This window comes from Taeniopygia guttata, chromosome 3 (assembly GCF_048771995.1).
Source record: "Taeniopygia guttata chromosome 3, bTaeGut7.mat, whole genome shotgun sequence".
NCBI lineage: Eukaryota > Metazoa > Chordata > Aves > Passeriformes > Estrildidae > Taeniopygia > Taeniopygia guttata.
The window spans coordinates 34,246,841-34,269,176 of record NC_133027.1 but is presented as its reverse complement, the minus strand read 5'-3'; the positions used below and the strand labels follow the sequence as shown (position 1 = coordinate 34,269,176).

General features: G+C 36.9%; 1 protein-coding gene across 1 annotated transcript in view; it reads right to left on the bottom strand.

Annotated features, from left to right (window-relative positions):
* Positions 1 to 20,407, bottom strand: part of TTK (TTK protein kinase) — a 29,549-nt gene extending 9,142 nt beyond the window's left edge. Inside the window, exons 1-13 of the mRNA XM_030267498.4 lie at positions 20,293 to 20,407; positions 18,767 to 18,925; positions 16,454 to 16,598; positions 15,953 to 16,178; positions 11,780 to 11,886; positions 8,084 to 8,227; positions 4,886 to 4,994; positions 4,679 to 4,754; positions 4,500 to 4,597; positions 3,864 to 3,963; positions 3,009 to 3,132; positions 1,511 to 1,692; positions 1,247 to 1,386 (exon numbers count right to left, since the gene is read on the bottom strand). Of these exons, the coding sequence (XP_030123358.4) occupies positions 1,247 to 1,386; positions 1,511 to 1,692; positions 3,009 to 3,132; positions 3,864 to 3,963; positions 4,500 to 4,597; positions 4,679 to 4,754; positions 4,886 to 4,994; positions 8,084 to 8,227; positions 11,780 to 11,886; positions 15,953 to 16,178; positions 16,454 to 16,598 (1,451 nt within the window). The 5' untranslated portion in view covers positions 18,767 to 18,925; positions 20,293 to 20,407. The remainder of the gene's footprint in view (positions 1 to 1,246; positions 1,387 to 1,510; positions 1,693 to 3,008; positions 3,133 to 3,863; positions 3,964 to 4,499; positions 4,598 to 4,678; positions 4,755 to 4,885; positions 4,995 to 8,083; positions 8,228 to 11,779; positions 11,887 to 15,952; positions 16,179 to 16,453; positions 16,599 to 18,766; positions 18,926 to 20,292) is intronic.
* Between the last annotated feature and the right edge of the window lie 1,929 nt (positions 20,408 to 22,336).

The following is a 22,336-nucleotide window of genomic DNA, read 5'->3' as shown; positions in this document are numbered from 1 at the left end:
TGAAACTTTAAAAATACACTGTTTTTAAAAACACCAACTCACTATCTTCAGACAATAGCTGGAAGTACCCAGCAACTGAAAAGTGAAATACCTATAAAGCTAGAAGAGCTGATTATAAGAGTTTGAGCCATTTAGACTTCAGCTTATTGTTATTTATTCAAAAACCTTTTAGATTACCTGTTTAAATCTTAAAGTAAGCATATTGAGACTGACAATTTCAAAAACTCGCACTATTGCCTTGAGAGCTTTAGCTACACTGTGTATGAGCAGAAAAATCATGGATTTAAGAAAACTAAAATTTGAAAAAAATCCTATTTTTTTTTATTTTGTTCTCCTGATATGTCTGCCATCTCTTTAGTTATATTTCTGAACATACTTTATTTTCCCCCCACCATATTTACAGAAATCAATGACAAGATCAGAAGTGGAAAAAGTGTATATAACTAGGATTTACTTGGTAGAGTAAAACAACAGAAGTAAAATAAAAGACAAAACCAGTGCAAAGCATGGCTTTCTTTGAATACAGACACACTCAGCAATCATGCATATTTAGCATGTAAATTAAGTACATTAGCATTTACAAACTAAGTAAAGAGAATTTAAATCAAGGACTATTATCACGATCCTTCATGAAATGATGTGGTTCATGCCCTACATATACTCTGAATTCTACAGCTATAGAGACAGAGGTCCTACCAACAGAAACAGTGCTTACTCAGCATACAACCTTAACCTATGTGATTCATCCTAGAGACTTATGAAAATAACAAGTAATCATATAATTAGAAAGATTTGCCAACGACGGCGTAGGGGTTTATGCCTTATTTAAGGTAACATGGATAAGCAAATGCTATAATTTCCTAACATAAGTGCTTAATTCTGCAAGCCTCTGGATTTCTCAAAGTGCTTTTAAAAAAACCTCAGACACAGAAATAAACTGATATATAGTTATCAGTCTAAGAAGCCCGTCAGCCACATAAAGTTATCCAAAAGAAAGTGTCATGTAGCAGAGATCAGTGAAAAAGGTAAATGCTCTTCTAGGGACTTATTGATTTGATGGTAAACATTCAAGTGCTGAAAAGCTGCCCAAAAAGGCAAAGGTCCCTAAATGCAATCTTGAATCTCAAAGTCAGGCACTTTACAGAAGCACTTGGAATGTTTGCTATCAAACAGAAAAATTTTTAAAACCCTGTAAAAATCTGCTAAACCTTTCCAGATATCAACTACCATCTTATAGTAGGCTTACCAGGCCATATAATCATTAGATGTGGTGGTGCTTGGTGTTCCATAAACGTGTGATGGGTGATTTTTCTTCAAAATAGCATCTGATGGTGATAATCGTCTTGAAACAGGATGACCAGACTGTTCGAGGTTTGTTTGTTTTCCCTACAAAGGGCAAAACAAGGCATAATATCACACAAGGAGCTGCAATTAAGAAGACAGAAATAATTTCTTCAAAGTGAGAAGGCTGCTATTAGCCCACGTGTAGTATGTATTTTTGTTACTTTACCTCTCCATAGCAGCTTTCCTGTGACACTTCTTGAGTTGTCATTTTTTTTCTGGCATTAACACAGTTTAGTTTAATCTGTTCCAACTGCTTTTTATAGCTTTCTCCAAAACTAGATGGTTGCTGTTGACTGTCCAGACTCCTCGGCTCTGGTATCTTCAGCTCCAGATGCTGAACTTTATTTTCTGGGGAAAAAAAAAAACAAAAACCAGATTATTAAAATGATTCAATATTCAACACTTGAAAAGTCTCTAGAATAGTTTTACCTTATTTTCTAGATCAGACTAATCACAGATGATTTAGTCTTAAGGCCTAATTAGGCCTTAAGATACATTAGGAATTAGGCCTCAAGAGACATTAATGAAGTCCTCAGGCTCCATATTCAATTCACAGTGGAGTAAAATGGCAACTTTCTTCAAAGTCTTAGGATAATACTGTGACAATAACAGAGATACCTTCACAAATTGTATTACAACATCCTGGGATATTGAGCAGGTTTATAAAGCACTGAAGATAACCTTATTATCATACTCCGAATTAGAAGTCTGTCGTCTGTGACAACAGGCAACCTATAATCCAAGCGTAATGACTCAAGCCAGAGGCCTAAAGGGACTTGGCACTCTGTCTCCTAGTTCCTTTTGCACAGGTAGTACAAGAGTGAAATGGTGGGATGTTACAGTGCAGGCTGCAAACAGCACAGCTTAAGACTGTTCCTTCACAAGCTTGAAAAGTTTTCTTTTCAACTTATTAGAAAGCAGCATCCCATGCTGAGCAGCTTAGTGCAAGTCAACTGCTGAAGGACTGAACTACCTCAACCATCATATCACCTGGAAACATGAATTAAGCACAAACAGGGAAGCATCACATGAAACCCAAACTGTTCCCAATGCAAGTCAGTGGGAAAAGTTCACTGGGGAGCTGAGGGGACAGTTGAAAAATCACAATTTTTCAATTGAAATGTTTCTTTCCTACAATACATATGTACGTATGCAATCCTAAATATTGCAATATTAGACATTTTCACCTAATTTTTTCAGCAGGATGAGAAAGCCACTTAGGGAACCAGCTTTCTGATGAATCACTGAAGTAGCTAGCAACTAAACATAGGAGGTTAGTACATGTATTGCATATTCCATAAGGTTGGTAAATAATTAGCAACCTTCTAGATTTTACTAGCCCTAAAATCCTTGCTATAAATCTAAGCTGGTTACAACATTTTCCAGAAAGACAACATAATGTAATTCTAATACCATCCCTATTTCTAGCTGACTTCACACAACAGTCAAAATCCACACACTGTCTAGTGAAGTATTTCTGAAATGCATCAAAACTGTTTTTAAAAGAACTTTAAGAATCAGTCTCCAAAAGTATGTTAATAATGTAGTAACGTCCACTTTTTGAAAAACATTTTATTTAGCAAAACATTTTTAAAAAATACAGAACAGCACATTTTCAATGCTTATTCTATTTCAAACTACTCAGACATGACATTAATAATTACCTGCTCTTTTTGTCACAAGACTTGCATCCACTTTGGTTTTGAGAGTTACAGTTGAATTGGTAGCTGTTTCTGAGCTGCCCTCATCCAACATCTGCAACTGTAAAGCTGTTTTTTCTTGTAAGGACTAAAGAACATAAAAAGCATCTTAAAAAAATAATCAAAGGCAAACTCAGGAGTAGTGTAGTACAGAAGACATTTCTTTAAGGTAATTAAATGGCAGGTGCACTGCAAAGCAAACATGCTTCAGGGAACTGTGCAGGTTACACAGACAAGTATTACTGATGCTACTTTTAAATACATCAGCATTCTGAATTTTCATAATCCAGTTCCTATAATAAAGGCCTAAATGATTTCTATTCTGGAATTTTCTTTTAGGGGATGAGGACATGGGACATGAAAATGTAAGACATAGTAATGTAAGACATTTGTTTTTTGATGAAAAAAATATCTTTATCAAAAGTTTTAATTTATGGCTTCATAGAGCACTAGCTTAGTTGAATGGACTTCATTACATAGGGTACTTCCCATGGTAAAATTCATGACTACAGCTGAAGGAGGTCCTGTAGTCAAGTTGAAATCTTATTTATCCCCTCTTCATAAATCATATTTCAAACACCACTCCCATTGCTCCCATCAGATGTACTACTCAGAGAAAGCTCTGTTATAATACCCTATATCATGCATAACAATTTTCAAGTTTAAAAGCCACAATGAATGTTTCTATCCCCAAATGATTACTTAAAGGGAAATCCTACATTATTTCTTTCTTAAATTGAAAAAGATGTTATTATCTTTCTTACTAATATGATAGGATAGCTAGAGCTCCTTTATGTATATAAAAAACATTTAAGTTACCTGCAAATCTCCCAGGCTGTACGAATCACGGCCACAAGGTTTTGGTTCTGATGGTGGAAAAGGTGCAGCAAAGGCTGTTTGTTTGGAGCTGGATGTTTGCCTGTTGAAGTAACATCTTAATTACATCACACACCAACACAGTGTGGGTGTCTTTTTTGTGAATGAGATGAAAAAAGTAGTTGTGTGAAAGATTTTTGGCTACAAGCTTCAAATATACAGAAAAGCAGGTCCACTAGGACAACAAAGTGAGAAACAAAACAAATAAGTCCTATAAAATGAGGATTTTAAAATAGCTTGAAAATTACAAGACTGTCTTATCTCTTATTTTAAAAACTGCACTACATAAACTTAAAGATATTTGAACTACATTTATTTCCACTTGAATTTCCATTTCTTTTGAGCTTACTGATAAGCCAGAAAATTATTTCTCTTCATCTTTACATGCTTTCATACAAAGAATTTGCATAGCAAGACTGGAAGTAAGTTACTGCAGTACTTGTTGCAATTATGACTATTTTTCTCTATCCTTCAGGCCACATTTAACATTGACATCTGACATTTCCACTATGCAATAAAAGTACCATTAAAAAGGAGTATTAAAATCTGTTGTGCTGTATGTAAACCCAATAACCATACCTCTTCATAACACTAGCCGTGAGTGGGACATCTGAATCTTCCATGTCATCACCATCATCAGATACTAGGGTAACAGGAATCCTCCCAAATGGGCAAATCTTAGAAAAAATTCAAAGTTATCAGGTGTGTACAGCAAAATAAAGAGTTTAAGATCTTAAAGAAAATGTAACATGTTTTACCTGGTTAAATTTGTTTAGTGGTCTCAATGGATTGTGGTAATTAACTAGGGCACCCTGTTCCTGTGACTTTTCTTCCCTAAAAGAAAAAACAAACTCAAATAAAAAAAAAAAAAAAAGAAACCACAAAACAAAACACACAACACTGTAGTGTATGTGTTTGGTTTTGGTTTAAATTATAAGACATTAAATAAGAAATAAAAACATTACCTAAATAAAGATCTGGTAATAGTAGAAGAATTTTCACTAGAATCATTCCTTTTTAAGCTTCTGTGATTTCCACCTATATTCTGAAGTTCAGACTCCTGTGTACTAGATACTGTAGGGAAAATAAAATTCTTCAGATCATATCAGACAAATTCAACTAAATTATTCTAAGCAATTAATTGTGTTAAATTAAACCAGCTGATTGCAGTGATAGCAAATTTGAGTGTGGTCATATAAGCTGTGCAAGGTCAGGGAGTATCAAGGCAGGCAATAGCAAAAAGCTCATCCACCAGCCCCATCTTAATCCAGAAGATAATCTTGCTTGATTTTTGAAGATTTAGCAGAAGTTTTATGAAGTTTTACTTCAATCTTAAAATAATATGTCAAGTCAACTTAAACTTTGTGAAAGTATATATTTCAGATATACCTTATGGCAAACACAACCCGAAAGCAAGTTATTTGAGAAGTCATTCTAGAAACTCAAACCCACAAATAAACAGTTCAGAACAACACAGTCTTCCACATTTATTTTTCCCTACATGTGAAGGAAAGGTCATTTGTCAGAGACAAAAACCACAAGAACTCAGAATATATTAATGAAAGTGTATCAACACCTTAATGAACACACATTCACATTACAACACAGTTTAATTCTTCATTTAGAGAATTATGTTGAGTACAAGCTATTTTAAGCACCTTCAGATTAACAATAATCACTTGAACTCAGCTATTTTCCTGACAAACCCTTTTTAGAAAATTTAAATTGATTCTTTTGATTAAGATCTCTTCAATGCGACAAGATTTTTTTTTTTTAAGAGACAACAAAGGCCATACTTCAAAAAAAACCCAAAGGCAACAGGAAGTGTTCAAAACCAGGTTGAATGTTGCTTCAAGCAACCTAGTCTAGTGGAAAGTGGTTTTGCCCCATGGCAGGGGGCTGTAACTAGATGATCTTCAATTTCCTTTCCAAACCAAACCATTCAAAGATTCTAACTAAGATACTATATAATATAACCATCTACATCACGTAGGCCTTGTATTACATCAGTATAGGAAATTATCTACTTGGCCAACAAGATTCACAGCTATCCACAGCCTTCCAAGAAATCACAATTTAAGGACTCTTGTATATAGCACCTATCATAACATGTTTAAATTTGTATCAGTTTATTAAAATTGATTTTACTTATATTTTGAATTCTCCCATAGCCCCCATCTACTTTCAGCCAGAAGTCAGACTTCTGGTAGATAAACAGTGCAGTATTGGCCATTTCTAGTACTTAATGTTTTATAAACTACTTATGCCAAGAGACCAAACTACTCATTTAAATAAAACAAGTGCCTCAATGTACAGTGTAGTTTTATTACCAACCCAGGACCATTACCACCTCACAAATGCATGCCATACTATCTTTTTTCCCCAAAGATTTGTTTTCTTCACTACCAAGCTGGCCACTGGACTCTCACACCCAGCTGGCCATCTACAATACTTTCATTCCTTCACACTCTAAGACAGCCCATCTGCTTCTCATGATACTCTTTACCACAGCTGGACTCCATGACCCAAGGCTCTCTTCCACCCAAAATGTTTCTAAAACGGTTCTGCAACCTACATTTCTTAAATACTATCTTTTCCTAACTAAAAGTGTGTGATTGCACCTGGTATGTCCAATACTTTAGATTGCTGTGCATTAATGAAAGAGAAAAAAGGAATTAAACCAAAGGTTTCTCGACACTACGCATGGTTTACATTTGCATCACAACACCAACTGCATATAACTATCAAAAGCAATCTGTACAATCTTTTGAAGCTGCAAAGAAATGCATGTACATATACAGCATTCATATTTAAAAAAAAAATTCAAAAGCAGCTCTCCAAATGGTAATACAAAACAGAAAAGATCTAAATGCCAATATACTAAAATAGCCTCTATTGCTCCAGAGGACCATACAAATTCACTTAAAGCCAAAATCAGCAATTTAGGCCATGTATGTTCCGGAGTTTGAGATATTTCAAGTCTGGTGTTATTTACCTTTTAAACTTTCATCTTCAAATAACTGAATTAGTTGTTTGCATTTTTCAAATACCTAATTACAAACTCATATGAAAAATTAAATTAGCCTATTCTTGCCCCAAAGTTCACTGCTTCCTAACTGGTAGGCAGGGTTTTGCCATGCATTCTCACAGGTACCCCCTTAGCTCTGCAGCAGCAAGTCAATAATGTCAGCAAAACAATTGTACAATCCATGAAGGATATTGGTATCCTTCAAGATATTCTCCAGTGGCACAGTACATCAGCAGAGGCATTTATGATTTCTAAATCCAATTAATGATAAACAGAATAAGACAAAATAGAGGTTATTAAAAATGAATGCCATAGCCGAACACTATTAAAAGGGTTCACCCCCACTGTGTTTCAGTCAAAGGTTGATCCAATAGGTGCCAAGACAATCTCAAACACCACTCCTGAAAATATATCCCTAAGAAAATTAAATCAGTCAAATTTACACAATGCAAAAATATGGAAGTGTTAGACATCGCTCTTGAAAGAGTTAGCTACACACACTTTAATGCGGAAGTCTATTTTTTGAAAACCATATTTCTTGCTCAATTCCACTCCAAACAAATTTATCCCTTGAAAGCTTCAAGAAATAACTGTTCTCTTTTTGAAGTTATATAACCAGCAATAAGAATCACTTAGGATTTATGTTACTTATTTATGTAAGAAAGCACTTCAATTTTCTACTGATAAACATATGGGTTTTGTCCAAAATAAAGTTGAAATGGATTATTTTTCCTAGATTTGACTTCACTGAAATTACTGTCAGAGCTTTCCCAGTCTGTCACAAGATACACCTGCAAGCAACCTACATGTGTGGTTTAGTCTATATATTTCAGTCCTAATTCTTCTCTACCAACAGTAGCTCTTTACAAACCACAAATCCCTGATGACAGCCAGAGGAACACCCCCTGCAGAATTACAGAATCAACCATGCCACAGCACCTACAAACTACAGCCACTGCACTGAAGATAAAAACAACCACTGAAGGAATAAGATTCATAATATAGACAAATGTATCTGTTTATTGGGCAACAGAGACTGAGTTTGTATCTAGAAGGGGAAAAACACTAGTGATTTTTTTCCAATCTTGAATCACAACACACATAAGCAAGCAGTATTTGAAGAAGCTGCAATCACCTGCAAAGTTCTCCTTCTCCTCATCTGAAAGTAGCTGCTTTTTTTTCAAATGTAAGTTTTGCAGAGCAGTTTCCAACAATTCTAGAGGAACAGCAGAGCACTCCACAGCTTTCTGAAGGATCTGCTTACACTTCTTCTCATTTTCTAAGTGTAAGAAAGCACAGAGTTAGTAATCACAGAAATCACACTGGGGAAAGATTTTTTAAACTATATTGTTACATTCATGTTGTCTTACATACATTTTGCATAGTTCTATGAAGCCATTTTTCATTAGGGACACCTCCTCTTACCTTGTCATTTTAAGGAAACTGCCTGGATATACTTGCAAGTGAATCATACAAGTCAATTTTCACATTAAATTGAATGCCAAGTCACAAAATATGCATTCTCAGTCTTTTTTTAGTGTTATAGGAACTGTAAGAAAATTGTACTAATTTTAAAATTCATTTTTTCTGTAGTATCAGCAAGGAAATAAGACTTTTATGGACTTCCATTTAGATCTGACCAGGTAAAAGTTTTATTATGTATATATTATAAAACATCTTTAAAGCACTTAACAGAAATCACATCTAAAGCCACCTGTTAAATAAAACAACTCTGTACAGCACTACTGTTAAGAAAAGAGGAGAGAAAAGCAAGGATATTTTTTCATTACAGTTTTAGAGATTAGTAAATGGCATAGACAACTTTGAAAAGAGCTGGGGTGGGAAAGGAAATGTGTTAACAAAACATATTGAAGCAGTCAATTTACGTATGTAAACATGTATACAGGCATCTATGAGAGCCAGTCAAATAAGGAAAAAAGTGTACTGTAACCACAATACTTGGTTTGAAGAACATCTGGGCAAAATGATGCAATATTTTGCTACAGTTGTCAAAGCCCCTGAAACCCCAAATGCTCCTCTTCCTCCATTCCAAAGCAGCAAAACAAACCACTTTGTTCTTACATTCCTGCCACATATATATTATACAACATATGTTATTATGCATATACTTGAGTATATTTTGAGTACCATGTCCCCCACACTCAAAACTCCACTCATAAATTAAGTTAGACATCACTGTTGCCCACAGTTCAGGCTGGTGGAAGTGTAGGTATCAGAAACTTATGCTTTAAGTAACTTATGTTAAGAATATTAAATGGATGATGTCAAACACTGAAGCAAGGAAGCACCAAAATTAGATGAGCTATAATTTCATTTAAATCAATTTTGTGCTAATTTGTTATAATTTGGTTTTTAACCATATAGCCAAATACTGTTTTTTTCTCCTAAATCATTAGCAAAGTGGATAGGCTCTAAGAATCCTTAACCAGCATTCTGTAATTCTACCTTTGGCTATATTTAGTAACCACTTATTTCTTCAACAAGACCTGCTACTTGAAAGTAATTCCTCCTGGTATTATGTGCCTCATTGAGTAAGAAAGAACATGACACCAAAACATGTATGTGAAAGATGAACTGCTTCATTCCCCTTAATAGATGAGGATCCAAGGCACCAAATAAAGCCAGAAGTATTTCTGAATTCCAATCAGTCCACTTCATCACATACCAAAAGCCTGGATCAACCACCTTGTCTTAAGATTTGAAATGGCATGAGTAGATTTTTTTCTGTGGTCATGAGTTCTGACCAATTCACAGCAAGTCATCTTCAAGTACACCACACAAGTGAAGACAAGATAACTCCTCATCTGAGGTATTTAAATAAAATAGTAGTCAGTATTTAAGTAAAAAATAAAAAAAGCCACAAAAACCAGACTGGCACCTTTATTATGTCCCTCCATTTCCAGGTCACTAATATTCAATTATTAAGAAATCAACGTCAATTTGCCAAGTCTAATTTCACAATTTCAACTTGAGCTTTTATCTTGAGCAAAATTGTGAGCTAAGGAAGAGAATGTGCAATTCAGTTTTTCTTCTTAATGCAAAAGCAAATAATGACAAATGTGCCAACCACTGCTGAAATAACTGGGATGAAGAAGCAAAGCACTACCCTCCTCCTTTCCCTCTGGCCTAAGTGGACACAGTGAAAAAGGAACAGCACTCTTAAGTAACAATTTATAACTCATACGTTCCACTAATCCCCTTTGAAGCACCCAGCAGGGATACTGTAGCTCCATACACATTATCAAAGGACACATGAGCAGCTCAAGGGTAACAGACACAAATCAGAGAGCACACCACAGATAAAACAAAGCCCATCATAACTGGCTTATTTCCTTAGGGATTAGGACTTCATTCTAGGTTGATTACTTAGTGTCAAAGTAAAATAAATTACTGCATGAACACATCCCATAACTACAGGATGAATTTAGTCACTGGTAACCTGTAGCAACATTTCTACACTGTATTAAATTACACAATAGGTTTTATTACACTTATTTAACAATATCTTTGTTATTGCAGTATTAGTGTTTAATTATCTGTTTAAATAAACATCCAGTGCTCACCAAATAAATTATTAGCTTCTTTTTACTACTGTTTAGAAATTCAATACCACAAGTTTATATTAGTACAAGACTGGTCAGATAACTGACTTATGCATAACACAGAAACTGTGTCATTTCAAGTCACAAATATGCAGATTTTTGAATTCTTTTCCCCATCCTGTACAGGAATCATTCCTAAGACATAACACATACTTCTGGGGGGTGGAGGGGGGGGCAGAGGGAGGTGATATGGGGAAGTTGGTTCATAGCCTTTCCTGCTCTAATGCCAATCAACTTATCACTAAAGAAAAACTGGAAAATCTGAGATGACAAATGAGTATCTACTTTGATTTTAACAAAATGGCTCTATCTCATGGGCCACAGTTTGAATAATTAAACAATATCCTAAAATACACTTAAAAAGTAGTACTGGAGCAAAAGTGTATAGACAAAACCACTATCAGTGGAAAATAAACAGAAGTAAAGAAAGAGGAATAACTAGTAAAATGTATTCACAATCTAGAGTGTAGAATAGATTAATTTATTTAGTGTAGCTAAGTTTGGGGAGAATTTCTCATACTAGGCAGTGTACAACAACTTGCATGATACTAAAAAACATGAAGGAAAATAAATCACAAAAAAACAAAAATATATTAATCAAGTCTTCTCCATTCAAATAAGAAAATTACTTTCACAGAATGTGCTTGTTTTCTGTACAGAGCAAACTGTCAAAGGAAGAAATATACAGGGTGACATATGTTGCTGTTCAAATCACCCATGGAAACAAAAGAGACACCCAAAAATACAAGCCAACACAGCCTTGCTAGCAAGTACCAGCGCAACCAAATTGCACATTGACTGTGTATATTGGTTTAATAAACACATACTCAATCTACAGATGCTTTTTGGAAGACAGAATTTCTTCCACAAGCAAGCAAAATATTTGAGCCTCAATATGCAGGAAGACCCTTACTCTTGCCTTCCACTGCAAGATCCAAATTAGAAAAGTAGAAACTACTAACAATTTTCACCTGATTTCAAAGTTATTTCTAAAATAGAAAATAACAATGAACTGTGTGCATATTTTAATTTTAAAAGTGAACATATGTTCTCAGTAAATTTCAATTTTAAAAATTCCGACTTTTTTCTGATTCAATACCTATAAGTTTCCTTAAAAATTACGTAAAGGAGCAGAAATTTAAAACAAAACAGAACAGCAACACCAAACAAGTTTTGCTGGTTTTTTGTTTTTTTTTTTTTTAACATACCTTGTGATAGCTCAAACTGTGCAAAGGCCACGTGCACAAAAGCAAATTTCTTGCAGTTCAGTCTGGCCAGATGAAATTGGTCCCGTGCCTCCTCTGGATCTTGAAGGCTGTAAAGATAGCATATTCATAGTTATACAAGGTGAAGAGCCTGAGAAGGATGCAGTTCCTTGTACTGGATGAAGCCTTTAAATAACTTTCCAAAAGCGGCCCACCTATAGGCTAACGATCTTCCTCTTCCTTAGAGCAATCAGTGTACTACAAATAAGCAAAGAACTTAAAACTCTAATAATTGAAAGATATCAAGCTGAACCTTCCCAAAACTCAAAGAATTCAATGCTTAAGCTCTTTCACACTTCACAATTCATTTACTTTTTGCAAATTGCCATCCTAGTGTTACATTCAGCCATAGATTGCTGAGCAGGTTCATGCTTACACACAGCACACCAACATTTAAATATTCAAGAGCAACTACAGCCTATGCAAATACCAGTCAAGATACAAAAGGCCTAAACCTGTATTACTATGAAATACATTATTGTTATGTTTCAACTGACATGAATAAAAGAGAGCTTAACACTTTTACCAGGAACATCTACAACCAAGAGATAAAGGAAAATTCTTTCCTAAGTTCCCCTTGGCTCAACAGGTACACAAAGGTACCACTTAGAAGTGGGAAGAGTGAAAGATGACCATGGTTCAAAATAAAAGTGGAATTTTGAATGAAAGAAGTTTCTCATAGTTTAGGCATGTTACTAGAGTCACATAGGTTTACTGAACTCGGCTCTGGTCATCCAAAGCAATAGGCACAGACTAACCCATCTGCAGACAAAGTCTGAGCCAGAGATTTTAAGCTGCAATGTATTACATTAACTTTCAAAGAGTTAAAATTTGAGTTAATGTAGAAAGCAATAGCAATAGACAGAACAAGACCTAACACTAGCAATAGGCACCAACTGTCACACACTTGGTGGCACTGTGCTACAGCCAAAAGCATTCCATGAGAGCAGGCCTGGCATTGCAGATGTACAAGAAGCATTAGCATTTCAATCATAGAAGCATTTGCATTTCAGTTATTTCAGAGGACACTCAAGGGTTCTTCAGACAAATTTGGTAAATTAATAGGTCAAAAGGTACTGGTACAGCTGGACTGCAGCTAAAGAAGATACCAGGACAAAAAAGGTCCAGTGCTAAGAATAGAATAATCCAGTTTCTCACCTAAAGGCGAGGCAGAGATGTGATTGCAAGCAGGCTTGGGGAGAAAGACTTGGGGGTGATGGCTGATGAAAAAGCCAACATGAGCCTGCTATGTGCACTTGGAGCCCAGAAAACCAAACAGAATCCTGGGCTGCACCAAAAGGAACATGGTCAGCAGGTCACAGGTGATTCTGCCCCTTGGCTCTTGGGAAATCCCACCTGAGACACTGCGTTCAGCTCCCAACATAAAAAGGACAGGGATCTGTTGGCACAAGTCCAGACAAGGGCCACAAAGGTAATCAGGCAGCTAGAGCACCCCTCCTAGGAGGACGGGCTGGGAAAGTTGGGGCTCTTCGCCTGACGAAGAGAAGGTTGCATGGAGACCTCACAGCAAACTTCCAGTATCTGAAGGTGGCCTGCCGGGAAGCCGTAAAGGGACTTATTGTCAGGAATTCTAGTGGTAGAACTAGGGAAAATGGGTACAAAATGAAAGAAGAAATTTAGACTAGGTGTTAGGTAGAAATTCTTTATTGTGAGGGTGGTGAGACACTGGAATAGGTTACCCAAGGAGGCTGTGGATGCCCCAATCCTGGAAGCATTCAAGGCCAGGCTGGGGAAGGCCTTGAGCAATCTGGTCTAGTGAGAGGTGTCCCTGCCTACAGCAGGAGGGGTTGGGACTAGATGATCTTTAAGATCCATTCCAACTGCTTCACATTCTACAATTCTACAGTCAGAACAAAACAGTGTTGACAGCAGTAGATACTAAAATCTCAAGCCGCTGCTTCTGAAGTTTGTGATGCTGATTTGCTTTTCCATTTTGTTTATGTGGAACACCTGGGAGAACAGCAAACAATTCTACTGAAAAGCACATTTCTTCTCCCACCCAAGATAGCATCATCAGAGTACCTATCACTGTCACTTAACTTGCAGTATCAGTATTTCTTTACTTGCAATAGCTAAAAAATTAACCAGAAGCAAAGTCATGAGATGAGAGGATTTTCTTTAAGAGAAGCTAAAACCACATAAAGACAAAATACATAGTACTGGACAAACTGACAGACAGGAATCGAGACGTGTAAAACAGGGAAATTTGAAACAAAATTATAAGCAATGAGAATAAGTTATGTGCAGTAAGTAAACATGCCAAACACAAAAGATCCAATCAACATTGTTGGTTTTTAAGTCCAACCAGCCAAAAGTAATTTCATTGCTGATGAGATTACACATGTAGTTCATAAATGAAGCTTCACATACATAATTTATATTATATGCTAGTCTGGACAATGACATTATTAGCTTATTAAAATTATTAAGAACAAGGTAGTATCTGAAAGCAATTTCCAAATGAGGAATCATTATTTAGGGAGATCCTTATAGCGACATTCCAGTTGGATTGATGTTATATCAGATTTTGGTGGGTACATTTTTTTTAAAGGGGTTTGGAGTGGGTTGTTCATCTTTTTAAAATAAATTTTTATTAGGCATGTCCGGAAACATGACTGAGGATATTTGACAATTTAAAAAATATGCAGCAGAAAACACAAAGCAGATCTGAGCTACCTAGTGAGATAGGTAGATTCAGTAATGCTGGCTACTAAATTAGAAGTTATTTTAGTCCAGCTGTAGAGTGCATTTTAATAGTGAAACAAGATAGACTATTCTCCCAAAAAGATCCCTAGAGGCTGTAGCAGTGAAACAACTGAAGACATTTCAGTGAGACACCACAACTAGAATGGTTCATACTATTCATGTATTAACAAGCTACTGACAGCACCTTTGGTTTTGCTTTCTGCAATACATCATACAGAATACTGAACATAGCTCTTGCATACATATTAGCAGTATCTACCTTCAAACCATCTTCTAAAGATCAAGTGAAAATGGGTCCAAGTGACTAGAGAGGTAGGAAACCTTTCTGAACTTAAACCCTCCCACAATGAGATAACAGATGTGACTTGATCATTGTTCTGGAAAAGAATTTCCACAAACTAGGATCCAGAAGCCTACATTACACAGTTTCTGCTCTGAGGAAAAGCAATTGATCTTTGAATAAGAACGCCATTCAAAACTTTAAACCTTTCTGGAAGAGACTCTTTACTCCACTTGCACAAAAACACCTTCCCTTTTCAAGATAATAAAGATTCACGAGGTCATTATTCACTCCTGTTTCTCAATAGAAGATTCAACAGTTTACTTCCACTGTATGCTTTTAGTAACAGTGATGCAGCAAGATCCATGCAAACAACAGTGCAGAGAAGTAGACATCTATCATACTGCAAGACGAAACCATATGTCAAAAAAGTCAAATAGGGGAAGAAATACAAGAAAAATATTAGCTATGTTCACTGGAAAATTTCTTGCTCAGCTCTGATTGTTAGGTTTCTGCATTGTTTAAATACAGCTCTTCATCAAAATATTTGCTATAATATTTCAAGTGACAGAAGAAACCCCTCACAAAAATATTTCTAATTATAACCCTGTCCCAAATTATGTCTGAACACATCTGAACAACCACACAGCTCGAATTTGAACTGAGTAAAACAATAAATGACCACAACCAAAACTAATTTTCAAAGTGTGGAACTAGAGAATGATGTTTTGAGACATTGTTCCTATCCTAGGAAGGATAGGAAGCTAGGCTAATTAAATTAGGCAGCTAATTTAATCTGTGATGATCTTGGCTAATAAGAGAGAAAGCATACTAAAATAAAGCTCAAAAAGGGATTTAATGCTATTCCCTCTTGTACCTTACATAGAGAACCAAGAAAAGAAGTAGTGTGTTAACATTGCTAAATCAAATAGCTCTAAACAATCATGTTTATCGATAAACTGCCTAACCAAAGCTACTTACATTCAAGGAAGCAGAATGAAACCACCCACACTCAAAATGATAATTTGTTGCAGAAAACACTAATGATACAAGGTAATCTTAATTCAAAAACAGAATGACGAGTTGTCACATTGAAAATTTATACTTACGCTTTCAACTCCGCAAATCTCACAAGGATGCGAGCATAGCTCTCATCTTGACTATATTTTTCTGCAGGTAATGCAGTCACTGCTTGACTGTAACGACCAATGAGTCTATTGAGTAGGCTAACATCCATCTGAGGAACACCCTTTTTCTCTAATTTAAGTAAAAAACATAGCCAATCTTCCGGATTATTTGTTGTCATCATTATTTGATTGACAGTTCCAGAGTTATCTGACAGAAAAACAAAAAAGGAGATTGTTTAAAACAGCAGCAGGCATGTACAGAAGCAAACACTTTTTATAAGCTTTTGTGCAAGACAGCTACTGACTATTTTTTACACAAGATTAAAGCAGCAGAGCTAAGAAATAAGGAGGGATGAAATTAACTTTGTGGTCATTAATACTGAAGAAACACTAAACTTGAAATCCTTTCAGTTAATAGTTCTTTCACTCAGTCTAGGTTAAGATCTTTTGCATTAGTGACAGTAGAATAACAAAACAAAATACCTGTTGTATCAGCTGAGATTTTAGTATAGTTAAATTCATCTGTGATATTCTCTTCATTTCTGTATCTGTTTTTCAAGTTTCTAACTCTATTCATGATTGATGTAATCTGTGGCAGTCCTCTTTCACTTAGGTCTGTCTCCTCCATCTGCAGGCACAAGGTTAAAAAACAATGGAGTTACTGAAGAACCCTGTTGTAGCTCACTTTGATTGGAATTACCTTGGGAAAGCCTCTCATGTATAATTTGGAGCTTGAGACTCAACCACATTATGTAACAAATACTCTATTAAGCCTTTGTCAATGTAGTTATACAAGTAAACTTCTTCGCAGAAGACAACTTGGACAAATAAAAAGAATTGGTACCTAACTGATCCACCCAAATCCTAATCCATGCTTCACAGTAGCCCTTTTCAATAGGGTATATTCAACATTTGAATAAAATGGGGAGTGGAGTGTTGCCTGAAATAGCATCCAGTCTGTCGCATTAAATCACTTTCTGTACTCATAATTAGGCTGGATTTAGTTTAGCACACAGTGCTAATCCAAGCTTTTTGCCACAGGTTATGGCAATTAGTCCTCACAGTGGGCTATGCAGAAAAGAATTCACATTCTCCTCTGATCAAAAGACAAGTGACACCCCTTTTTAGGTTTTTGAAAGGAGGTTTAGAGATTCAAGTACTTCTTATGAGAAACTTATGCCAAATCTGACATTCTGACAGTTTATCTTCAGCTGAGATAATACATGTATATAGCTGAGAGATAAGAATTTAGGCAATCTGAGCAGAGCAAGACTGCTAAAATAAACTAAAAAACCCTAATGATTTCTTCCTTTTCTGTCTACAATGAACAGCTTTTCCCACATCAATGGTCCTTGCATCTAATGAACATGAGAATTCTAGTAAAAACAGTGGTGAATTTAGCACATATTCAGGGGGTTTGACATCCTAATTACTGTGAAGTTGGGCGCAGAAACAGGGAAAGTTAATGCACTTCAGACAGATTAAAAAGGCTCCAAGACTAAGTTTAGTTTTACAGTGAAATGTTGGTTTCTGTTCCTTTTGTACTTGTGTATAACAAACCAACAAAAAGTTGCTAGAGGGCTAGAAACTTTAGATGTACTTTTAGATGAATTATTGCTAGAGAAAGAATTGAATGGAGTGAAGCTCATCTACCTTTAACCCCACTATCTAAAAAATACACTGGGCACCAATCTCAGGAAGTCCCACAGATAATTTTTAGAGCATTATTCACCAGAAGCTGGCATGTCTTTAAAAGCACCAGGCTCCCAGCTTTCCCCAAGCAAAGACCATAAATCAGAAAGCTTACAAGAGCTTGCTTATAAAGCAGAAGTAGGTATATTTCTTGTTCATCCTGAACTAGATATGGCCCACCAAGAATACCAAGACTGCTCTTGTCTATATAGAAATGTTGTTTTGTAGGTTCAAAACACAGTTCCGCTATGTACATTTCAAGACTTCAGCAAAAGCACCATCTACACTATGAAGAGGCCTTAGCACCTTAAGGGTCTGGAGAGACACTCAAATAGCCTCAAACAAGACCTATGATGAAAAAAACCCAAAATCCTATGAAAGCTAAAGACTGTATGCTAAATCAGTAGTATCTGAAATACTATTTTTTTTCACTGAACAGAAAAAATAAAGGAACCCCCCATCTTATTTATATTCAAGAATGTACACTGTATAGATTTTAATTTCAATGCTTGTTTGGAACTTGCTTTAATATCTATTTCTCCCCCAGGGCCAATTTAGGCTGTTCTGAGAGTGGGTCTGTAAACTGTCCCATCTTTTGGGGATCATGCTGCTAAAAATTACAGAGGTGGTTACTACAGCAAATACTGTACCATTGTACAGATGATACTTATTTACATCATATGGAAAATTTTAGTATACATTGCAGGTTTGCCCTTTAAAAATACTATGGAACGAGCTACAGGAAATCAGATGCTCCAAATCACCTCTATGGGTGAGATTATCCACAGAGATGTGATTTTCAACTGCACCCACTCCCTCAAAAGAGGGATGAAATCAGCTTCTCCAGAACCTGAAGCACCAAGACAACCAAAAGAAGTTTACCTCATGTTAAGAAATTCCACAATATCTCATTACAACCATAGCTGCTAAACATTCCCAGGTGGATTTTGGATTTCTTAAACATAGTCTTTATATTTTCCTCACCAATGGCAAAGGTTCATTATTCTTCCTGCAGCGACAGCTTCCCAAATGCAGTAGACAAAAAGAAAAACAAATCTCTGTATAAATTTGATCTTAAGATGTAACAATAAACATCAAACTTACATTTCTGGTGTGCTGTTTAACTGCTCCAGGTTCAGTGTGTTATGGAGAAAAACTCTCCTAAAGAATGGATCTGCCTTGTCAAAAAGGTAAGATGGATGAGGCCCTTAGATGATCCCAAGAACCCAAAGGCAAGAAGTGAAGCTCTCCATCCTGAAGTTCCTGTGTATCAAAAATTAATGGGTTAAACATTGAAAGCTTATCATGTAAGCTTGCCTAATATTCATACCCCAGAAATACAGTTTTCATCAAAATCAATTAAACTATTCCTAGTTAGTAATAAAATCAGAACAAAAAAAAGGCTTAAAGACAACATTTTGAATGAGGAAAAGCCCTTTCAAAAGTGTCAGCTTGCCTTCAGATAATAAAAAGTACACTAAGGGCATGTTCATCTACATATTGTCATGATTTGCCAACAATCTTTCTACTCATGCCAATGTTCAACCATAAGCAACTATTCAGAGGTTTATTTGCTCTTAATCTGCTGCATAATTACTCTTAAAGAAATCATTTGCCATTAATTTCCCTGGTGTATATATATATTTACTTAAGATCTGACAACAGCAAAGACCTAAACCAGCCACATGCTGTTACAAAGGCACTGAATAGGATCTGAGGTAGTAACTGCAATAGCTCCACTGCAGCATACCTGTGACACAGAAATGCTTACAGGAGAGAAGGGTAGGACAAGGAGGGAAGAGGGAGAACACGTAATGCAAAGATCAGGAAGAACTACCTCTAAATAAAGTGTAGTAGTTAAAGTTATTTCAACCCCTCATGTAGGCCCACTACACAAGGAGCCAAAGGACAGAGACTTGACAGCAGTAAATGGATAAAATGACAGTACAGGTTGGTGGTAAAATTCCACATCTAGCACACTCAAAAATACTCACTGAAAATAAAAAGAAGCAACGGCATCCAGTCTTGAAATGCTGTTTTTATTGTATTACACTATTTGTTCAGTTTATGTCTTTTATAGAGGAGAGGTAAAATAACATCTGTTTCTGAAGCATCTGCCCAGCCTTTAAAAACTACTATCTAAAAAAATCTTCTTTCCGTTTTATTTACAAGTCCTAAATCATTATTTATTTTTTTAAGGAAAACAAAAACTGCTAGCACTAAGAAAAACCGTCGTCGATTTTAAAAAATTAGCAACACTAAGAAACAAATAAAATAGAAAAATATTAAAATATAACATAAGACACAAAAAGGACAAGATACCAAGATGCAAAAGTGGGCTAAGAGAGAGACTGAGCAGCAGCGTAGCAGGTGAGGCAGTGTGGCATAAACAAAGTGCGTGAGGTGAAAAACGCACCCAGCTTTCCCGGCCCTCAGGGGCGGAAGCCCAGCGAAACCTCAGCCCCGGCGAGCCCGGCCCAGCCCCTCCGCGGCCTCACCGCAGACCAGCACCTCTGCAGCCCCCCAACCCTTCACCCACCTTCCCTCACTTGGCTGCTCCCAGGCCCGGTCCCGTCACCCTCGCTGTCCCTCCCGGCCGCGCTGCCCCTGCCCTGCCCGGCCGCCCTCACCGCCGCCGCTGCGGGGCCGGGACGCGGCTCCGACCGAGCGCGCTCGCGCGCTGCCCCCGGTTTGAATGTTACCGACGCCCCAAGAGCGCTCCTCCCATTGGCCGGAAGGCGGGAGGAAACGAGCGCTGATTGGCCACAGGAGGGAAATACGGGCGGCCCGCCCGCCCGCCGATTGGCCGGCGGCTGCGCCGTGCGCGGCGGCCGCGGCTGCCAGCGCCTTGTGCGGCCGGGCGGAGGGGCGGGCGCGCAGGCGCACTGGGGAGGCCGCGGGCTGCGCTTGGCTGCGGGCGGGGAGCGCCGACTTACTTAAAATTTGTATCTGAAAATGCTTTCCTCATTTGGCCATAGCCAGCTATGGTTTGAAGCTTCACTTAGTTATAACGGAATAGCCGGGCTGTGTGTCCTTAGCCTGACGTCTCCCCTCTGCCTTTTCCTCCGAGGGATCCCTCGTAAGCCGATCCCGTAACTGCAGTGTGCCTAAGGCTGCTAAAAGCAGCTCCTTCTCTCAGCTGGCCCTTCTTGCACTGTAGTAATGCCAATGCACTAAGCAGAACAGTTCGGCCTCTGTGTTTGCATCCTGGGTGTACACAGTAAATTGTGTTCTTTGCAGCTGTATGGTTCTTCTGATGCTTATAAATGTATTCAGTATTATGCTTATTATAGTCTATTTTCAAGATTGATGGCACATTATAAAAATCAGATGTGTGTTTATTCCTTATTAATTTGGTAAGTTGCTAATCATTTGCTTGCCATAGACATCACGCATGATTCCTAATAATAGGATACCTACACTGGCCTCTGGCCTTTCATTTAAATTTATCTCATTCTTCTTTATTCATCTATGTTTTAAATATCTCCTCTCAGCTCAACTAGTGATACAGGCTCACTCTACACTCAACAAGAAGATTTCAATAAGGAAATTTTGTCCAAACACCTTTTTTAGAATGTAATGGATGCTCCCATGGATGTCCCTGTGTTTCTCTACTAAATAAGAGCAATTCTAATTCTCAGCTGAGGCTACGTGAAATTATATTTTTCAGCATTGTGTTACTCGTCCTTCCATATTTTTGGTAAGTTTGTTGTGTTGGTGATCTTGAATTCCACCATAATCCAAATCTAGTGAAAATGTAAAGAAACAGCAAAAGTTGCATGAATCTGCTCTGCATTTGGCTTCACTTGAGATTAGTTTATTGTGTTAAAGGAGAGGAAAGTGGTATTGTCTAGTAAGTGAAAAATGCCATAAGGAGCTGTCATTTGATTTCTGTAGCTGTGGCAAGAAATCTTGATACCATATAGATTCCTGGCAAAACCAAAATAAACAGGAGAAAGAAAATGGGGTAGATCTTGGAGCGGGGGAAACCCAAACAAACAAGAGAAAAAGAGTCAGTGAAAGAAAGGTTGTGATACTCAAAAAAAAAAAAAAAAAATTAACCTCCATTTAGTATTCTTCAGCAAAACATGAAATATGCATGGGTTTTGGATGGTTGGTAGAACCATTCTTTATTTGCTTATAAATGTTTATGCTTCTCATTTTATTTAATATAAAGTCATAGATACATAGGGAATTTAAGAAGTATATGAATTGAAGTCTCCACCTAAAGGTAATTCCACTTTGAATGACAGAAGTGAATTGTGAATTGCAAAAACAAATACTAGACTGGGTAACAACCAAAAGGAGAGAGAGGTCAGTCTTTTGTAATGAGTCAATATCAGGGGAATCTTGTTTGACTCATTTAAATGCTTCATCTTATGGTAGGATTTTGTATCATTTTGGATAATGGTATTGTAAATCTAAATGTAGCAAATGTACAGGTGAGTTATGAAGGATTTTTCAAATGTAGGTAAAATCTTTATACCACACTATGGTGTTTTCTTTGATAGATATAAGAGAGTGGCCTTCTTCCTCTTGAAAATTTGGCAACCACTAGCCCATCCTCTCAATTTGGTCTGAAGCCATTTGGTCTCAATGTCTGAAGCCTGTGAAGGAAAAAAATTGGTAGGTCTTCGGTTGCAACAGACATTCGGTGTAGCTGATTTGGTGGAA